Source organism: Corvus brachyrhynchos, unplaced genomic scaffold (assembly GCF_000691975.1).
Source record: "Corvus brachyrhynchos isolate BGI_N302 unplaced genomic scaffold, ASM69197v1 scaffold56, whole genome shotgun sequence".
Classification (NCBI taxonomy): domain Eukaryota; kingdom Metazoa; phylum Chordata; class Aves; order Passeriformes; family Corvidae; genus Corvus; species Corvus brachyrhynchos.
Window position 1 is genome coordinate 9,962,513 of NW_008238664.1, and position 22,413 is coordinate 9,984,925.

General features: G+C 39.8%; 1 protein-coding gene across 1 annotated transcript in view; it reads right to left on the reverse strand.

The window, feature by feature from the left end:
* The window catches only part of ELK3 (ELK3, ETS transcription factor), a 35,752-nt gene that overhangs the window by 12,311 nt on the left and 1,028 nt on the right, over positions 1-22,413 (reverse strand). Inside the window, exon 2 of the mRNA XM_008636554.2 lies at positions 6,015-6,223. Coding sequence (XP_008634776.1) covers positions 6,015-6,221 — 207 coding nt within the window. The 5' untranslated portion in view covers positions 6,222-6,223. The remainder of the gene's footprint in view (positions 1-6,014; positions 6,224-22,413) is intronic.

A 22,413-nucleotide genomic window follows, 5' to 3' on the forward strand; every position in this document is an offset into this window, starting at 1 on the left:
TTGCAGTGCTGCTCCTCCGACTCTGCCAGCCTGCAGCAAAGGCCCACTTAGCGATGGCTGGAGATGAAAAGATTCAAGTGCAGATCCCTCAAGCACTTTTCAGGTTTCTCTTAAATGTGTAGCCTGAGGAAATCTCCACCAGCATGCAAGAGAAAATAAGGACATAAATTAATTGCCTTGGAAAGGCACCGACTTTTCTATATTTTTTGACAAATAATTGAAGGTAAAAAGCAGCATATTTTTACCATCACATCAGTGATCTGTCAGAATCATTCTGAGCTATGATAGCTCAAACAGAAGACAGTGACGGGCACCACAACAAGCAGTTTGAAAGGGCAAAGAATGCATCTGCAGGAAGACTAGACCACTTGCTTGGTAGCAGGACAGTAAGTGTATGTGAACATTTAGCCCTATTTTATTGCTGTTGTTTGAATTTCCTAGGTAAATTCCCTCACGAACAGGCTTGCAATGAGTGCTAGTGGCTGCTGGCCAGGGCTGCAGGGAGCCAACAAAGGACTGCTGGGTCCATGCAGCTGCTGCAGAGAAGAAATGAGCAACTAGGACAAGAGCAGGGGCTCCAGTCCAACAGCTTAAAAAAAAAAAAAATCTTATCAATAGACAGCACTCTGGCACTGGGAGAGAGGGCAGGCAGTAGGGAATGCCCCTCTTCTGTTGGCTTCTTGACTCACTTGAACACTTTACACTTTCCCTCCTCTGCCCCCAGTGTACAAAACAGTGACTACAGCAAACGCGACCACCCCACCCTGTTGAGAAGTGCTTAGAAAGCTGCTGATGCGAGCTGGGCAGAGCACTGCCTGCTGCCTGCTCCAGCACATCAGCCATGTTAGGGAGCTCAGGCTTATTCACACCCCAGCACTTCAGGAACTCGCTTTATGAACCCTCCAAAACCAGCCTCACCCGAGAGCTCTGAATCACCAGCTGCAGGGATGGGTCTCCTCTGCCCCTGTCCTTCTCCACAGAGCAGCTGGCTGAGCTGGATGCCAAAGGCTCAGTGGACTGGTTCCCCTGCAGCTTAAACTAGACTATACTACAGCAGGGTCGTGTCAACTATGCATATGCACTACTGAAATCTTATCATGTGTTTGTGTTTTGTTTTCATCAGCTCTGACTCCTACTCCCTGTTTGAGCCATTTAGAGCAAATGTGTAACTATACTACCAGCGTGACAGAAGGACTTTAGTGGCTTGGCCCAAACCTGTTAGCTAGCAAGTTTGCTGGCTGCAGGAGCCACTTGGGAGACTGAGCTGAGAAGAGGGATCCACTTCCTAGTTGAACTTCAAACTAATGAGGGACCTCAGGAGCAGGAAGACCATTTTCCCCTCCTCCCAGGAAGTGACCTATAATTAGGATGCCTGAGATCACAAAATTTATGACAGAGCAGGATGAACTTGTCTGTAGGTACTAAGCATCCCTGGTCAGGAAAGAAGAAAGATCAGAGCTGTAGCTGCTGCTCTTAAGTCCCACTTGGACGTGTTGGAAGTTCCCTGGCTCCAAGAGTCCTGAGGGGTGCAACACGTGTTAAAACACAGGCTACGAATTCCTCACAGAACTGTACCCAGGCTGCTTCCAGCTATTGGGACCCCTACCCAGACAGAGGGCTGCTCACACTCCAGTGTCTGAAGTACATATGCTGGCAGGAGGTACCTGTGGCAGGATAGTTTGCTCTGAAAAATGGGGGTGTGTCCACATCAGCATGTGCAGGCAGGCAGATTCTGCTAACATCACAGATTATGGAGGTATGCTTATTATACTGGGTGTGTAGAAGCCAGATTTTGTAAAATTTTTGATGCAGGCACAGGTGCTACTACATTGTGCACCTCTACTGACCTTTGGAAGACCAAGGTTCTCATTTAGCTGGATTTCAGTCTTTCCTCACTCACCTCCACTCATCTGGAAGACAAAGGTTATTTCTCTGGCTGGCACCTATGACCAGGTTCTCTGCTCTCTCTACTGCAGTTCACTGGACATCCCTTTCCTCTCACATCAAACATGAAATATTTTATGTCTCTTTTTGAGGCAGGTGTTCTTGGTTTTTCTCCTCTACCCATCACCTCTTACTGAGTATCAAATTCTTTACTCCCATCTTTCCATACGGATATCACTATATAACCATTTATGCCAGTTCAGCCAAGCACTTTCTTGACTTCCACAAATCACTTTTGGATGAAGCTCCTCCCAGTTTTCTATAAAGGTACTTTCTAATGCTCCTTAAAGTATTTCCTTGTAACACCTCTTACCTGCACCACTACAAAATGTCTGGTTGGTACTCCAGCACAATCGCACTGCTATTGTTTCATTGTAGGATTCTATTTCCCCTGAGGTATCTTAAGAGAAGACCTTGCCAAAAGCAAAATAATAGTTTTCATTATCACTTTATGCCCTGAAGGTCTGTAAGCACCCAAGCAAAGGACCCTTGCCCAAAACAATTCTTCCATGCTGCCACCTACACTTGGACATTAAAAGCAGGAACCAGTAACCAGGTTACCAGGTTTGACCTGTTATGGGAGGGGAGTGAATGCACTGGAACCTCTGAATCCTGAGAGCACCTGAGAAGCCCTGTCCCCCACACTGCAATAAGCACAAAGCAGCCCATATTATTTTAGTACCACTGCCAAGCCATCTAAACAAGTGGGCAGCCATTAACTGAACCTAAAACTGAAACAGACTGAATAGCACTCACTGAGTAAAGCCTGGGCTCACATACTGTTCAGAGAGGATGCAAAAATACTGAATAGCTGCTCATTACAACAGAATGTGACTGTGTAATTAAAGATGCAGCATAACTCATGCAAACATTAGGGTTATCCAGGGAACTTTGACTCTTGTATTTCCTAACTTCTGAGGACTTGACTTCCACAATTGCTACATCCTATTAATGTCAGGATCTGCATGTAATTTCCTGGATTCACTCTCCTTTCCTCAAAAATAAAAACCCTCATGGGAAAACTCACTAGCTTCTCTCTTGTGGTGTCATCTTGAAATATTCACAGGGACTTTAAGTAGTCTTGAAACCCCTGGTGACTTCCAAAAGATATGTTCCATTACAGCTACCAGAAAAACAAAATAACTGGGCAACTTGAGGAAAAAAAGGAAACTTATTAACCCTACTTTTAAAGGTATTTTACTTCAAGCTGAAGTGCTCTCTGTGGGAATAGTGCCAAAGCATTTCCTTGCCTGAAATCATTACAAGAGATTTCAGACCGGCAGAAGTGTGTGACAGGATGGACACAAGCTGTAGGTAGAGTGCAGGATGCCTTTCCTCAGTGCTATCTGTGCTGCTGCTCTGTTGAGGCAATAGGGGAAATGCATTAAATAAAAATAAGAGTGGGGGGGGAGGGGGAGGAATTTGGGGAACAAATGAAACAGGAAATGGGGTCTTCAGATTATCTACAAACCTTTAGCATCTATAATCATGGTAGCAAATTACAATCAAGACATGCCATACTCTACATTTCCTGGGGTGCTTTTTATGTGAATTTAACATAAATCTAGCCATCAGCCTCAGCAGCACATCATGCTCACTTTCAAAGCCAGGCTAAGGAACTTGTCCTAATTGTGTTATTTTTCTCCAGTACTGGAATTAATTTACTTTTAAGTTCAGATGAATCAGATGATGAATTTTAACAAGTTAGTGTTTCCCCCAAGCAAAAGGCAGAGCTCATAAACCCCCATTTATCCAGCAATCAGGTTTTATTTCTCCATGGTGAATAATTTCAAAGATAGACCATGAAACATTAGTTCAGTGTCAGCTGTATGCAGTAAGAGCAGAGGCCAGTCCAAGAAAGGAAGGTCCAGCCCATGTGCTACCATAATTTCTAAAAAATCACTGACCCCTGTCTCAAACTCATATGCTGCCAGATCACTTAGGTTATAGGTAGAGAAATTCCTGTCATTAATTCCACAATGCAAATGAAGTCTTGTCCAGAGTTCTGCCTCATCTTTCCTGCTGCCACTCCCCCATCTGCAGCTCAGCGTTTGTCCCATTTGTTCAGTGTGCATCCCATTTGCCCCAACACCCCCAGCTGCCAAGACATCCATCACTGCACACAAGTAGGGAGAGGACAAGGATCTTAGAAGGCTCCTTAAGGCTACCTCAGCTCTTTCACCTCCCCAGTCCTTCCCCCTTTGTTCTGCAGGAGGGAAGGAAGAGTGTTAAGGGGAGCCTTTCCTCCCCTTCTTGACTTCTTCCTTTCTGTGCTATGCAGTATAGACTGAACTGAAGGCAGAGAAAGCATTTAGGACTGAACCCACTGCCAGTCTACAAGGATTCAAAATCTGCTATCTTATGCCATTATCTCTCACACTTTAAAACCTGCAGCAGGTTGCTCTGTCCCTTTGCACTCTCCCAATAATCCACGTTTCTCCACTGTCTGGGAACCTACAGGACACAAAACACTATACTCACAGAGTGAGAAGCTCCCACTCTTTTCTTCTAAAGGAGTTACTCTTTCAATTTAAATAGGAATAGCCACAGGTCTGAGTGGGGGTGCAAACCCTGATTGCAATACACGGTGAAGAAAGAACTTGCTCTTCTTTCCATCTAGGAGCTCCAACCTCCATTGGACTGCAGAACGCCTGAAAAAATGGCCAAAATCTTTGTGCCACACTTAGGTAAAACTGTCAGACAGAAGACCATCTCTACAAAGAGCAAGCAGCCACCTCAGCCACAGCCCCGGTGAAGAAATTGTACAGCTACTCTGGCAGATGATACTTGAGACACAACAGATGACAAAGGGGTGTGTGTGTACTGAAGCAGGGGAACCGAAAACAGAACTGGGGTTAAAAAAAAAGGTTAAGGGATAAAAGAGAGTCTGAGGTAAGGAGCCATTATATTCCATTACATCAAAGAGATCAGAGAGATCTCAAAGCACAAGTGCTACAAACATCTTGTTCCTTGTTTTTAAGCAATGTCTGTTCTGTCATTAACTACATATTTGGGCTCTGCCTGGCTGTGCTGCTCATGCACCAGCAGGCACTCTGTCTCCATTGATCCCAGTCAAGTTTATAACCAGAGGGGTTGGAGTCATATAATGAAGCAAGCTTCCCCATGCTGAGCAGAAGCCTTTTAGCACTTAGTGAAGGGGATTCATCACACCAACTGCTCGGAACAGCCACTGCACTGTCCTCGCCAAATCCTTTTGTGCCTTCTCAGTCAGGCCACCTTGGAAACATGTGAAGTGGGAAAATCTGACTTCTAGTGGACAAAACACTTAACAGCTCTAAATCTGAAACTAAAAAATTCTTTCAGGAGAAGGAGTCCTTGTGAGTCATGAAAAGTCTGATCATCAAATTGTTCATTGTTAATTTGCAGTGAATGTGTTTTTTGATCGTGGTGTTAGATTGACGGCATAGAACTCAGCCCCACTGTGCCCTGCAAGAATTACTGCACTACAAATAATACATGACAACAGTACTTTAAGGTCAGTCCAGAAAAAACATCTACTCTCTTCTGCCTTGTGCAGGCAGCAAACATGCCCTAACTGCTGAATACTGTCATTACTCACTGTATAATCCCATCTCACCCCCTTTTCTGAAAATCAAGATGAGAACAGGGTATTAAGCATGGCTATGAAGTTTTCCTTTTTAATATATAAAATATGTAACAGTCTTTGTTATTAATATTTAATCTTAAAGAATATAGGAAATAGTAAAACCTAATAACTTGGAATTTAGATAGTTTATTGAAAAATATCAATTTAAAGAGAGCTAATCCTGAAAAGATTTAATATCGATTAGTAAAAACAATATAATATTCATCCAAAAAAGGGTGCAGAAACAATTTGGAAACTCCTTGAATTTACTGGAGTCTAAAATTGAGAAATGTGAATATGCAAGATTTGTGTTCTACAATATTTGTGTATTTGTGTTCTACGATCTTTTCTTTCTAGTATCTTGACTAGTTAGAGGAACTTTTGAATAGCTTCCACACAGAGGAGAAATATTAACTGGTATCATTTCTATTTTATTAGTCTGCATGAGAATAACAAAATTTACCTTGTCATAATAGTATCTGAGCGCTCGGCTCAGCTTGTCATAATTCATATTAGTTTTGTTTTTTCTGAGTCCCCACAGCTTAGCCACTTCTTCTGCCTTGAGTAGCTTGAATTCGCCATCATTAGACGTCCAGCAAATGAGGTGCTCGTGTTTCTGGTCTAGCAGCAACTGCAAAAGGAACTGCCACAGTGTGATTGCACTCTCCATACCTACAAAGGACAAAGGAGAGCAACAGTGTGAAAAACATTTGGGAGCAGGTGTTCCACCCAACGCTCATTTCAGTAATAAGCTCTGTGCAGGAGTCATCCTACGTAATTGAGAAAAGGAAGCTACCACACCATTTACAACCAAACAAGCACAAGACCTACAGGTCTTCCACTGCTTTTTCAGTATTTTTCCCACTGCTGTTTCCTGAAGGACACACAAAATAGAGGAAGTATTTAGAAAAGCACTGCCCACATAGTTCACATTGTACGAGGTCACCACCAGTTGGCGTCTTCCATTCAGTGTAAGCAATCACTCTTCAAAGGAACACATAAGGGCGGGGAAAGGACTTATATAACTATCCACTGAAATGATATTAAAATCCTGCTGTTTACTGCTGTTTTTCCCAGGAGGATTATACTGGACTTGTTTGGATATGTCACTGTGAAAAAGGGGAGGGACGAGGGAAGACCAGAGCAATTGCCTTCGATTAGAGGACCAGAAGCCACATCCCTTCCCCCTCCCACCACCATACAGCCTTTGCCTATTTTGTTTTTTCCAGGACCTGAAACTACTCTTGCTGTTTCTGCCTGTCAATTCAAATAGTTCAAAAGATATTCTTTATTTTTTAGAAAAGCTGGAAGTTCAGTACATTTAAGCACAGTAAAGTATGTTTGTAATGATGTTTACCCTGAACTCTCTTTTCTTTCATTATCATACGTACTACTGAGAATTAGGAATATTTTTAACAGTGCCTGAGTCTCACATCTGAGGTTGTTTGAATTTTTTTTCTCTGCTAAAGGTTGTTTGAATATCTTTTTCCTCTGCTAACTGCCTGTGCTACTGAGCCCTCCCTAGAACAAACCATTTGTTCAGGCACTGCAATAAAAGGATAAACTAAAGGCTGGCTATATTCTAACTCAGCACAGGTATATACACAGCTTAAAAATTGGGAGCATTATCACTGCTAAAAACTTATCATTTTCATGAAGATGCAGCTAAAGTTGACCTTTTAAACTACAGACTCAGAAAATGAAATTTTCACCACTTTCAAAACATTCCAGCCTTATCATGTTAACACTGGATCAAATTATTTTTTTCTTGGCCTCTTCTTATTCTTAACTTGGGTATGTTATGTCACACAGATTTATTGCTGGTATTGATTAATTGACTATGGTGCTAATGGGGCTAATTATTACCTGACTTACCTCTCTGCATGAAACAATGGATATTTTTGTCTTTATCTAGACAAGCTGACGATTTTTAGCGCCCTTGTTAATTTTGTTTCCCAATATATTGTTGTTTGTGCCCTAACAGATGACACGGAGAGAAAGCCAGGCTTGCTGCCTGACGCTTCCCTGGATGTGCGTACCACAAGAGGGCACAAGACTTCCAGCTATCCACGGCAGGGAACGAACGGAACAGCAGAAGGCTGCGGGAACAGCTGCCTCTTCAGGTCTGCCCCAGCATGAAGGAAATCACCGTGCATAAGGTTCACGAGTATAAAGAAAAATAAATTGCACGAGCTTCACTAGTGTAAAGCAACTTAATGCTACTAGAGAACACTGTCAACAGTTTTACGGAAAAACAGGGTTTGGAACTATGTTTTGGTCCAAATAATTTCTAAGTACACTGGCCAAACAAGGGTCGGCAGAATTAATGATGGTTCTACTATCTCTTCAAAATCTTAATTTCTCTAATTAACTGAGAGTCCCGTCTGAATGACAAAGACAAAACCACTGATGCCCAGCTGAGTGATACCATAACGACGCAGCGCTTTCAAAGGTCCATTTGAGGTTCCTAGGACTGTTAGGGATCCTGGGAACAGAACTGCCCATATGGATGGTTGAGCACTTTCAAAGGTTTGCATTTACTTCATTGCATTTTGATACAAATCCTTTCCCACACAGCATAAGGCAAGAAAAAGATTCATAGCTAGAATTAAATATACCTGACAGTTACTCACTTTACAGCCTTTAAAAGTTCCTTTAAACTACATCCTCTGTGCAGGTATTAGCATCTTTAACAGATTATTTATCTATAACTTCATAGATAATAAAGTGTCCCTATTAATCTGGTATAATAAATATACAGATACACATCATACATATATATATATACACTTTCTAATACTTCTAAGTTTTGCAATTTACTTTGCTAAAAAGGCATATTTATATACAATCATATTCCTCTTAAATAATCCTATTTTCTGTATATCACATATTTTGCAGCCATACCCTGCATAATTTCAACTTGCATCATACAACTCTTCCTAACAAGAAATCACAAACAGAACTTTTGTTGCTCTGGAAAATTTTAAGTAACTTGTAAATACCTTGCTTCAAAATTGTACTAAAATGTGTCCCATGCTACAAAGACCTGTAAGGAGAACTTCAGCTGAGGAAAGTAAAGATGGATGAGAATTGTAGAAGTACCAATACAAACTTCACCACCATTACCATCACCCAAAACAGTGTAATACCTCAGAGACACAATTCTCTCATCCAGATCTTAAACTACAAGATCAGCAATTGTAACTCTTCAGAGAGGTTAGGTGGAACTGAACTAAAAGTGAAGAACATTTTGCTGCCGCCTGCTCCATCCCCATTCACCTCTGCCCATGAACACTCACAGGGTAATCTCCAGCTAACTTTGTACTACACTTTCCATTATGAACCTGTTTTCGGATGCTTATCATCTGTAAAATGTAAACAGTTTTGGATTCCATTTTATCTACTGAGTGTGGTGTTCATGGCGACTCAGCCATAGGCATAATGTAAAATGCATGAACAGCACAAGCCTGGGCAAGAGAATCTGACAGGAATACTCACTCCACAAACGGTCCATGCCAGCGAGTAAGGAGAGGTGACTCCCATCAGGTTATTACATGAAAGGTTACTGCCACCTTTCTGGAAGTGGCTCAGTTATTCCAGCTGACATGCACGGATAATCTCTGGGGGTCACTTCAGGTGATGGATCCAGGGCAGATGGCTGTGCTGGGATTAGATTTAGGCAGCTCCTCACAACCCTGGCTTGCCTGACCATCAACTCTCCCAAGCGTGTGGCTCTGAACAGGCTTTATAAAGGACCTGTGTACCTCAGAATTCAGCGTCAATGTGCTCAGTTGGTACATGCATAAATCTTCTACTGGTATGACCCAAGTCTGCCCCTACAGAAATGAGATTAAAACAGCTCAATGCTGCATTGTGCTTCATCCCTCCATCTGCCACTGAGTTCCTGTATAAAGCTTCCCATATTGCTGGTACAGCAACTGTATGTATGATCCCTACATGAGGCAAATCATGCTAATTACCTTTTCAGCTGATCATTAATTGTATGGTCCTACTGTTCCAATCACCACACTTGAGGTGTTCAGGTCTGAGTTGCACTGAATATTCACAGCTGTAACTACCTATAACAGAACCCTTGTTCTAAGCATATATGGTTAAGTAAAATCTCAGATTCCTTGAATTTGGTAAACTGGTGTTAATCTCATTTCCATTCTGTAAAATGTGATTTGCAGGGGAATAGTTGTAGCAGGATGCTGTGCGTGGACTCCTCTCTGAGAAGGTGTTTGTAAAGCAAAGGGGTCCCTTCTGCACGCCCTGACTCAGTGGGAAGGCTTCTCTAATAAACTTTGTCTGAAGCTCCCATTCTGCCCATGGCAAATTCCCATTCTGCCCACAACAACAGTTAAAAATTTAAGATCCTACAGTGACAAGATTTTTTAACTGATACAAAATATTTAATTTCCAAACAGGCCAATAGAAGTATTAACCTGCCTTTCTCTGTGGGAACCATCTGGGGTTCCACAAGGCAATAACTGTCCCCTTGGGAGGACAGAATGGCCACAGAGTTTACTAGGGCTTAAACTTGTGACTCATTTGAGTGGTCAAGCAAGAGAATCGCGACAGTTGTACTGGATTTATTACAGGACATGTAATTCAACCAAAAATCTGGTACCTGTATTAGAAGTCATAATAAATTATGACTGTGAGGAGTGGGAGATCTTCAAGAAAACATTATATTTCATTTATGTATTTTCTAATTCTTTTGAATTTCTACTGACTCAAAGGGAATTCAGTGCCTTGCCTTACTTTGACAGAAAGGGTTGTTAGGATGCGGTCACTTCCTACAGTGACCACATTTCATTCAACTCTTTATTAATATTACATCGTAATAAAAACTATGCCTCTTACTTCTGTTCTCAGTACAAGATTTGAATGCAGGGCAATAAATAATACATGGAACCACATACTGAATTACATGGATTAGCAGAAAAAATAGTTTTAAAAAAACCCTTATCAATGAGTGTTTAAAAAACACTCATCAATTGGACAAAATGAGAAACAGAACCTATGTTAGAAACATATATCCTGTGTCATGGAGAGCCTTATCAAAATTCATATGGACAAAAGAGTCGATTTTTTTAATTCATTAACTCTGACATATCTGATTTTCCCATCTTACCATTTTTTAAATAATTATTCAATGCATTTGACAGTCAAAGATGCTTTCTAAGCCATGAAACAAAATTTGCTAGTTTGACCTGACCTAGATAGCCAAGTAATTTTACTTTGTGATCAGTTCCACTACCACTGATGCAAATAATCATGGGCATAGTTAGAAGGAATTTTACTTGGAAATGCTGTGTTAGACAGCAAAATCATATTTTGAAGACTGAGTTTTCTGAAAATCCATTTCTCTGGCAGCTGTGACATGGAACCACACTAACACCATCTGCATTAGCAATTTACATTCCTTGCAATGTGCTTCCCCCCATACAAACCCTTAGCAACTGCATGATCAGTGTGACGTAACATGCTCTCCACACACCAAATTTTAAGTTTAGGTCTGATGACAAAAGGTGGCAAATCAGAGTATCTGTGCTGATAATTCTGCTCCTATTTCAACCAAACTGAGGGACTAACAGAAATGCCTAAACTTGGAGCAGCAGCAGAGTCAACACCGTAAGATCTCCCTGAGGAGGATAATGGAAATGGACAGACATCCATAGGGCAAAGTGTCCCATCTGAGAGATGATGTTCCTGTAAAGGGGCTACCCAAATTTCTCACTTAGGCAAGGGACCTCCATGCCAAACACTCTCTCTCCCTTTAGTATTTGAAGACTGGCTTCAACCAGCATGAAAAAACACTATGAAAACATTATTCAAGTTACACTAGAAATAGTTAAGATGTGATAATATATGTGCTGATGAACTGCATAGGCTTTTTTTTTATTACCAAGAAAATACTTACGAAATTCCACGCGCTAAAATGGCAGTCAGTAAGTGGCATTAAAATACAAAAATACAGTTATTAATCTGCTGGTCAAAATAAAACAAATAAGCAAGGCATCTTAAATCCAAGCAGGAGAAAACCAGGAGGCTCAGAGACAAATCTAGCTAAGTAAAATCTCAGTATCGGAAAGATTTATGACATGAACTGTGAAATAAGCAGGATAGTCCTTGAAGCATTAAGTTTTGTAGGACTCTTGGATAGGAAAACCCAAATGAAAAAGGCAAAAAGCTGGAAAGCAGCTCTGTAGCAATCGAGGACTTCTGTAGAGCTCCTTAGCTTCCATACAACTATGTTACAGCTGTAACACAGCTCTGCTCTCCAAAGCAGTCCAGGTTTCCGACTTAGATTTTTTTCTCCATGTTAGCTCCCCTAGAGCCTTTCTAAAATAGAGATAAACTGCTGATCCTGGACAATCAACATGAACAAGTTCTGAAGGCTAAAACTAGGAATCCCTCCAGGCACTAGGATCAAAACCAGTCCCTTTTGCTTCAGAGGTCTGCAGAGGAACAACATCTGGGAGCCTGAGCTATAAACCAGGTCATGGGACTTGGGGCAGAGGAGGGACAGCTGAGTGGGGACAAACTGGCTGGGATGCCCAGAGGCTGAAAAAAACCAGCTGGAGATCAATTAAATCAGGAAGACATAAAAGGTGTTAGCCAGCATTAAGCCATATAGGTAGTCACAAAAAGATGGTGATCAGACATGTACATGAAAAGGATTAAGAGGCTGAGTCAGGACAGGGAAATTAATTTCCCTTAGCATATGAAAAAACTGCTGATTCCTTCTGTAGCCAAAGCAGCTGCAAAAGATTCAGCTCCTTTTTGTATGCCCCATCACAGCGGGCACACACCTCCACTTCCATTTCCCTTACAGGCACGTGTGTGCTTTTGCAAGCACACAGCATTTCTCAGTAACAGATGCCTTTTTTACCATTTCAACTACTCTGGAAAACGTGTGTACATTTTTTGTACGTCCATTTTCTGATTTTGTATCCTAATTCTGTCCGGCACATTTCTCTGAGCAGCGTGACGTGGGGCATTGTTAGTTTCTCATTCACGTTAGCATTGGGCTTCCTTTATTTCTGCAGGTTGCAGCCAGGAAACTGGAAAATGGGCCACAGGAAACCTGGCCTCCTACATCTGTCCCAGTTTGTAATAGCAGCTCTGGTTTTATTTTTCTAAGTGTCTCAGGTTCGTTTTAACCCTTGAGATGACTGCTGCAATACCATGTGCAAGAATGTGACTGTTTTGCCATTTTTTTTAACCACCATTTCTCAATACTAGAAATGGAGATTTTTACTTAATTAATTTTAAAGGCTATTAATACTTAGAAAATAAACAGTTATATGAGTTTTTTAAAAAACTCTTGTTGAAAATTACCAAAACAATTCCATATATAAATTTCATGCTATATAAAATATCAAAGAGTATATATAGCGAAAAATATGGAATAAGGCAGTGTCTATATACATCCTAAACATAGTTCTAAAGTGAATGTCCATATGAAATACTGAAGAGCTTATAAATCCTCTAGTACTATTTTTCTATTTCACATTTTAGTTTCCATAAAAAATTGAAGTACACTTGTTTTGCATTTAATTACAGAAGCAAGAGTGTCGATCAACAGAAGGAGCTTTCCTAAAATAATTAAAAAATCAGTCAGCCACAACATTTTTCACTGAAAATTCATCTGTGTAACTATGAGTATATCATGAGAGGTTAATGACAATTGCCAAATCTTCCCAAATGTTTGCTCAGAACTATTTGAAAGAAAAGGCTGAGTCAGTCCTAACACTTTATTTCTCAACAGAGATGCTTCAAGGGTGATAAATAGGATGTGGTTGCTGAGGAGTTAGTGATTCTGCCAGAAAGGAGGAAAAACAAATATCAATTTGTTTACTCAGAAAGTTTTCAAATATTCATCAAAGGAGATCTTACTGCTAATTTAATTGGGCTTGAAAAAATAAGCTCTCAACTACGTGTGTAAATATACCTTGTTTCATTTGATGCAGAACTTTCTCTGTTCAAGGTAATAAATCAAACTAGTGGTGCAATCCATACCCAGGACACTTTAGGGAACCAACTGTGTGTGTGATACAGAATGCTGGTAATTTTTCCACATCCAGAAACCAGGACACTTCCTGTCAGAGCATCCTCCAAGTCCTTCCATTGTGTTGAAACTGCAAAAACTTTCTAAATCAGGACTTCCTCCTATTATATTTTAGAGGCGTCTTTCTGGGAAATGCAGATTAAAGTGAAAAAAAAAAAAAAAAAAAAAAAAAAAAAAGGGAATTCCTGCAGCACCACCCAGTGGAAACATTAGAAAAAGCTACGGGGTGCCCCAGAGCACAAGTTCCGATTTACTGCAAAACTACAGTAATATTGCCACAAAACCAGACTGGTTTAAGGATGTGCCGAAAAAACACAGAGGGTTTTGCTGGCCGACGTACTTAAGAGAGTCGTACAAGGTATGACTACTCTGCTACTCCTGCGTAACAGTCATCTTTTTACTTTAAATTCTAATTGCAAAGATTATTTACAGTAAAAATTTACAAGGTCTCCTTCTCAAGCAAGAATACCCACTGTTATGACGCAGCACATAAAAGAAATAAACAGACTCCTGTGATTAAGAGCAACACAAAAGAGACAGCAGCACAATCTCGCAAAATATTAAGGGATAACATCGAGTTCCACTGCAGAGAAGAAAGCACTCACACATACGTCCAGTAATGCTTCAAGTAGATACGTTTGGTAATACAGTGTTTGCAGTTTTTAATTTTTTTACCTAAGTCAAAGAAAAGCAGAGGCAGATGTCCATGGGAAGAAAGTTCTGCAATCTCCAAACTAATACAACAAAGGACTGGTTGCCTGCCAAGCAGAGGTGTGATGACATTGCCTTTAGAACACAAGTGTTTTCACATTTTCTGTAAGGATGCAGTTCAAGAAAGAGTTTTAATCCCACTGGAGTAAAAGCCCTTAGCAGGAGGGAAAATGGCTAGTTGCTTCCCTGTGAAGGCTTAAAAAATAACCTGCTCAATTATTTCTAAAGCTAGCCATAAATAAAACTACATAAATCTGTAATGGCTCCAACCCTTCACCTTGGGACAGACATAAAATGAGTGCAGACTCCTCACACTGCTTTCTGTCTGCTCATGTGGTGCACATCTGTGGCATGCTGGCAACACGCTATGCTGCAATCTGAGGGACTCCTGCTTTCAAAGCCAGTCCTATATGTTTATTTTCCCCATATGACTTTCTCTTATATTTTTGTTGGCATCAGTAGGACGCAGATCATGATTACCTGACCGTCCTATATAAAACTTCTGATGTTCCCAAAGCTGAAGAGGGCAGAGGTTCCAACCTCCAGGAACAGTGGCTATTCTAAAAGTTTACTTGATATATCAAGTGATGATTACTCCCAGATGTAAATGCTTTATCTGTACTCCCTTCTTCAAATGAAGTATTAAAATTTTCAATTTTGCAACAACACACCAAATGCTTTGTAACTTGTGCAGTGGCTCTAATATGTTAAATGGTATACTATTACTATCTGCTGCCTCAAATGCTGCTTTAATACATTTCATATTCAGATGTTTAAACTAATATTCCCCTTGTCGTTGATTTTTCCTAGACTAAAACTCAGATAAAAAAGCAGGTATCTTTCATAGTGTGAACAGAGAGGAACCTGGCCAAAAGGACAGGAAATAGTCCTTGGAGTTCTGTTAAAGAAAACCAAGGTTGCTGGCAATTTTCATGAAACCTGAAGCACAGCAAGATCATCACACCTTAGACTGGTAGTCATACTTGCCTTACTATGCATACAAAATTTTCAGAATTTGCTGGATTAGCAAGATGAGCCATTGAACTGTTAACATTCAGGCTTACCTGCATATTGTCATGTTGCAAGGGGAATCAGTTATAGCATTATACCAAAAATGGTATAACACAATTCAGCAGATGGTAACCTACAAATATAGAATCATTTTACCTGGACAGTTTGTTCCCAAAACATTGGCTCTATTGCAGTAGTTCTTGTAGCACAATACAGAGTATAAGTTCCTTAGCCATAAAAAATAAGCACCTAGGCACAGCGCTAGTCAAGGTCTGTATTTTTATTATCTCATAGTAAAAACATAAATTAAGAATCACTCTTACATGTAAAAATCTCAAAGATCTGGTATTCTTCTTTGTCAGTGCTAATCAAAGTTCTGATATGTGTGTTTATCATGCACTAAGCTAAACCAAAGCCCAATTAAAAGATTTTTATCTTCTGACATTATTCATTTGCCTACTACGCCAACAAGGACCTACACATTTCACCTAGCATTCTTCATTAAACACTGGAATACCCCACAGAATGCATCATGGAATACATGAGATTTCAGCCAGGAGAAGATCTGATTGTCGCTCTCCTGTACTGTGTCCTGTGTGCTTAAACTAATTCCCACAGCTGCTGCAAACTATGAATGAGAGACAAATGAGACACTATTTCAATGATTACAGCAAACTTTGCTGTACACAAAGTGCTCAGATTGCACATGTTTAGAAGTGACATCAATACACCAACTGGTTTGTGAATGTCTCTGCTGCTCAGGATTACGTAACAGCCACTATTTTGACTTGTGTGCTGAATCCTGTAAAAAATGACACATTTAAATAAAATGCAAAGACTCTCTTTCCTCTCCTCAACTTGGATGAGACTGCACAGTCAGCATTATTGTGCCCTGCTCCCAGGGAATCAAACTGCTCTGTTTTGTAAGGGTTTTTATCACAGAGCTCCAGCACTGAAGGGGCAGCACTGAAGGAGTGCTACAGTCATACTTCCTATACCAGCTCTATTCCACACTCACAGTTTGCTAAACTAACCACACACACCACTTGCTCTGAGTCTGCTCTGAGTCACCAGACTTCACAGAGGTCTATATCCAGAATCTAAACCCACATTCCCATCTCAGCTATGTTAGTGTAGCATGGAAGAAATTCTCTGAAGGTAGTCAACTTTCTCCAGATTTCACTAAATCAGCTGCAAAAGTAATTCGTTCTTATTTTCTAAATGCTTTTTAAAGATTGTTTCTTCACATGAATTACTGTTAATTGCTAGGAAGAGATAATGGTGGTACTTCAGTCTATAAACTTTTTGTTTGTGCCGTATTGTGACTTGATACAGCAAAGGCCACTCAACATTACCGCAATATAAACATTTAAAAACAATAACAGACATTAGCATCCTTCTCAAAAAGCCTAAACTGAAATACATCTGATCAATTTTCATTAAAAAAACAACAACAAAAAAGAAGAAATATACAGAGACATAGTAAAGAGGTGCTGTCACCACATTAAAGGCAAATGGATGTGGAATAGAAATCTGTTTTCCAGATGAACTATCAGCTGTGTTGCAAAATGAGGATGGGAAACTTATAGGAGGACATTTGATTAAAAACATTTAGGTTCTCTAGATGAAGGATATAATCCAAGTCTACTCTTATGTGTACAACTGCAAAAGCATGTTTAACACAAACATCTTTGCTTGTTCACTAATGTTTTCAGAAAAAGACCCATCTTGTAAAATTGTACTAATGGGACTTAATACTTAGGTTACAGCCTAGAAAGCTTTTACCAATTTTGAATGATTGGTAATAATCATAAAAATTACATATTATTCATTACATAATTAAATAACACTGAAAACTAAAAGACAATGTGTAAGACATAAGTTTTCCCCTCATAGTACTTCAAATGATCTTCAAGTTAGGATCCACGAGATAAGGAAATTGTATACTTTAAAGCTCAAAATCTAAGACAGGATTGTTTGCACAAGAACCAAAATATATTAACATGTAGTAAACTGGTATTTGCAAAGATCATCCAAGTTATATTCTGAATCTTCAAATATTGGGCAGTAAATTGGTAAGCAGAGACACAGACGTGATTGAAATGACTCTCTGAAATGGGTCTGGGGGAAGCCGTGGAAGGGGCAGTATCATTCACACACTCAGGACACCCTGACACCACAAAATTTAGAGTAAAGCTATGGAAGACTAGGAGGACCCTTCACAGAGCAAGCAGGAGCTACTGCAGTGCCTTAGCTACGTTCAACATGCAACTAGTCTCCATGCATTAACAGAAGTGCTGACACACTAGAAAGTAAATACATGCCTAAGTGCTTTAAAAGATCAAAACAAAGTAAGTTTGCGGCTTCCTACAGAGACTCTTCTCCTGAAGATCCTGAGCTGTGCCTAACTGCTCAGATGTAGACAGATCACATGCTATAGTCTTCAAAACCCTTTCTTTACATAGTTGATTGGTATTTATCTTAGAAGTCCATAGGTGTCATGTCCATAACTGTCATCATATAGTTGAACAGTTTTCAACACTTGGCCAATGCACGTGGGGGTCAATGGACCTTTCTCCTGACAGCGAGGCAGAAGCACTGCAGCACTACTACTGTAGGCACAACTGCTCAGAAATAATGATGGATCCACAGATAGGAGAAGGACAAACCCCACTGCTCCAGATAATCACAGCAATGCTACTTGAGCAAGCAGCCCAAAATCAGACATGGTGTTGAGAACTGTAACTCTCCTACAGTAAAAAAAAAAAATATCATTTTCAGCTGAGTTGTACCTGCCTAGCACATGGCAAAATTGGCCTCCTATGTTCTTACACTCCAATATAACTTTAAAATATTACTTAAATACTTAGTTGTCCATTATAATGTGAGATACTGCCCATGAACTGCACCTATCAAACAGATCGACAGCTCCAGGGTACATTTTGGTAGTGCAAAAAACCTACAACAGTATTCATAAAAAATTTAAAATGCAGAATTGACTATACAGGTATTAACTGGCATTGATTTAGCTGGCAAGTAGTGCCTTTATGATATTTTTGTATCAATGTTTATTGGCAGGTGTTTTCTCTAGTTCTTGCTTTTAGAAAAGCAAGTCTCCTTCAAAGAGCTTTTGAATTAAAATCCACTCTTAACAAGAAACCCTTAAGAACCTGAAATCTGATATAATTACTGGCACATAAAATCACAATGCATTAAAGAAAGTTTTAAGGACAAAGATTAATTTCTTTTTGTGAAGTGCACAAATGAGAGGCACTTTGTGCTTCATCTGCTTTGTTTCCATTCATGCAGCCTGGTATTTTGTGGTGCAGTGAGCTGGACTTCCTGTGCCTACACCTTGACATTCTCCTCAAAATCATGACTGAATCCTTAATCATTCATTATTCAACAAAATACTTCAACATGAGAACAGACATATTCGGTCTTTCAAGGGCTCTCAACAGCCTCCAGAATACTCATTGATTCATTTAACAAGCCACAGATGAAGTAAACATGTGTCTAATGATTCAAGGCTATGACATTCCCTACTGTGGAAAACACCAAGGAGAAAGCCACGGTGAATTAATCCAAGGATACACGGCGCAACAGGACTTTCATAGGCCCGTCAGTGACAGCCTGTGGCAGGAGCCATTGGGTGTGGTTACCAAGCACAGACTGCAGCTCAAAACCAACAGTGCTCTTTGAAACTGGCCCAGGATAACTGTCCTATAATCAGTGTCACAGCTCCGAAATGGATTCCAGCAGCAGCGTCCAGGCGCACCGTGCACTGGAGCCACCTCCACCAGAAGCAAGCCACAGACTGATAAATCACCTCAATTGCACTAATGAGTGCAGCCTGCTATATCTTTATGGGAAGAACCAGCTAATTTATCAGTTCTTCGCTATCTTAGATTATTTAGCATTGTGACAGAGCACCCCTCAGAGAGATAATGGTAACTACATGAACTTACAAATTTTACAGGACGTCACCAAAACATACTAGTTAAAACCCTTTTTTATAAATACATGTATCACAAGTAACTATGTGTTGGTGCTCCCACCCTTATTCCACGCTCCCTTTAGTGGCCAAATGTCTGTTTATTTTGGTACCTATTTCTTTCTTCTGAAGCAACATGTTGGCACGTGATTGCATTCCCAAGGCTAAGCTTTGTATTTTCCGTACAGCTGATGGACCTCCATGTCCGTATTAGGTATAGCTACCTTCCTACATGTAAACATATGAGCCCCAGAGCAAGCAACAAGCTCCACGCACCTTGGTGAACCTGAAAATTGACTTTCATTCTGTGCTAAGTCTTGCAGAACCAGTTTTTGATCAATATTTGTGTTCACTTGACCAAAAATACCTGCCCCTACAAATAATTCTGTCATAAGAATACCTCCATCCCAAGAAGGGCATTACAACAAGAAGGCAAAGTTTACATAACTGGACTTTCTGCACAACAAAGAGGAAATACTTCAGTCTTTGGAGTGATATCCTTGATTTCTTTCCATGACTTAAGTTTAATGAAATAACATTAAGTAACAGGAGCAAAGAACCACTGTGAATCAGTAAACACTGAAAATGGCTAATGACTAAAACAAAATACACTTTTGTTTCTACATAAAAGTGTCCATGTGTGTGGTGTTATAAACAGTTACGAGGAAGGCTGTAGCTGAGTTTCTCCCCTGAGACTGAGTTGCTTATTTCAGCTGTTGCATCTAGGTGGAGTCGGTGATATCAGAAAGGATGTAAGCCTGTGGGTTTTTTCTTTTTAGGAACAACTTGCACAGCTGATTTGGAAAAATCAAGATGTAAGCAATGATGATAACTCTTGGAAGACAATATATATTCCTAACACATTTTTGGACAGGTGAAGAAAAAATCATATTTACAATAAAAGCACCTTTAATACTTTTTTATTTTTTGAGTGGAAACTAACATGCATTATATGATATTTGGATTTTTTTTTATTCCAGACAGAACCGGTCTATCTTTAACACATCTGTGGATTACTTCTCATTCAGTCTTTCAAATTTACAGAACACACAACACAAAATACACTACTACTACATCTCTCTTCCTGAGGACATCAGGATGTTTTACACTTACGTCGAACGAACACAACATACAAATTCATAGAGTGTGGATAGACTACATATATATATACACACATATATATGTATATATATATATATACACGTATGAATGTATGTGCTTCATCTACTCTGATCAGTAGACAGCACACTGAAATTCCAGCAATATTTAATGCAGTAAGTGAACAATTTAATGTCTGTATTTCAAAGAGAGACAGTAAGAGCCAGGAAACACTCTTCAGCAGGTTTTGGTGTTGCACACCACACTAACAGCTCCATAACATAATCAACAGGTTTTTGAACACTATGTCCAGAAATGCACTTCTTTCTTTAAAACTTAAGAATTTTACAAAAGAAGTAAACGTCCAAAACTGAAAAAGAATCTCTGGCTTCCTGATGACTGCATTTGACTGAGACAGAGATTAGGCATTGTCTGGTTTGTACACTATTCTAAAAATTCTTCATGACCCGGCTAGAAAATCAAGAGGCATCTGTGTCTGGAGATTGTGTCAGTAATCCACTAATAGAAGTCCTCATCACTTGTTAATGAAGAATTTTTCTGTGTCACTTGGACATAGGAAGTGCAGGAAACACTGCAGATCCTCAGAGGTAAACACGTGGTATACTGCAAGCACTATTTTTTTGCATAATGTTTGCCAGTTTAATGCTATCACATAGTAATTCAAGTAGGTAGCTAAGTGTTATTTCCTATTGCATACCATTTTATTCACATTTATTGACATTTCCTTTAGCTAAAATTCACTTGCAAGCAAGAATCCATTTTCTTTGCTTACTCCAGAATTTTTTTTTTGCAAAAAGTTGTTAACTTCTAATTTAAAGATTGGTGGGGCATGGCAAAAATCTTTCAGTTCTGAAAATAGATTTCTTTCATGACCACTATGAAAGAAAATCATCATGAAATAATTACACAAACCACTAAATCAAAACTGGTATGTACAAAATCACTTGAAATCTAGATATGAAAAGCATCAATACAGGAAGGCTATGCGCATTAATATATTTTTCAAATATGGCCATCATCTCAGTATCTTGGCACAAAAGTCCTCTAACTTTGCAAATACATGCAATTGTCAGACATGCACAGAACATGTTTATCATAACACAGACTTCTGCTACCCCATTTCTATGCTTCACCCTATGGAAATATTTATGCATAAATTAATCTGAAATAATTGAAAAGTCTTTATGAGCAAAATACGAGATGAATCACGACTTTCTGCTTGAAATGAAATGCAGCGATTGACTTTTGGAGTCCTCATGACCTAAAAGATGCTACATTATATAAATTGTCATAGCACTACACTCCTAAGTAAATAAAGATGTAACTTGTCTCCCTTTCAACTGCAACGTTAGAAAGGCTGACAGGGCTTCACAAAACCCTCCTGTGTTAGGGAACGGAAACTCCTAATGAGATTAGTTGGTGTGTGTGCAGACATTACTTAGCCATGACTAAATGGGCTCTCTTCCTGCAGCCAGTGGAAAATTCAGGGAACTTTTTCCCCCTGCAGCATCAGAGTCCCTCTAACCTTCAGCAAAGCCAGATCCAACAACAACTCTCCACTTTCTCTCCCTTTCTCTTTCTTTTTTTTTTTTTTCCCTTCTCTTACAAACATTTTTTGTGTTTTTCTTTTTTTCAGTTGGTCGTGGAAACTATCCACGTCGGCCAAGGGGTCTGGGGGCAGGGGGTGGCTAAGAAAAGCGGGGGGGGGGAGGTCCGGGGAGAAGGCTGAAGACTACAAAGGAAACTGTAAAAAGGAGCAAATACATAAACCTGAGAGGGAGAAAACCACAGAGTTTCTTTGTGAGCTGCAGTGACTCATTTTCAAGATGTTGTCTGCTGCCAGTTTCAAACCGGAAGCGCATGGCAATTAGTCTTGCTGTTTCCAGACAAGCCAGAAACTCTCCCGACACTTTTTTTTTTTTTTTTTTTTTTCCTTTTTAAAGCCTCTTC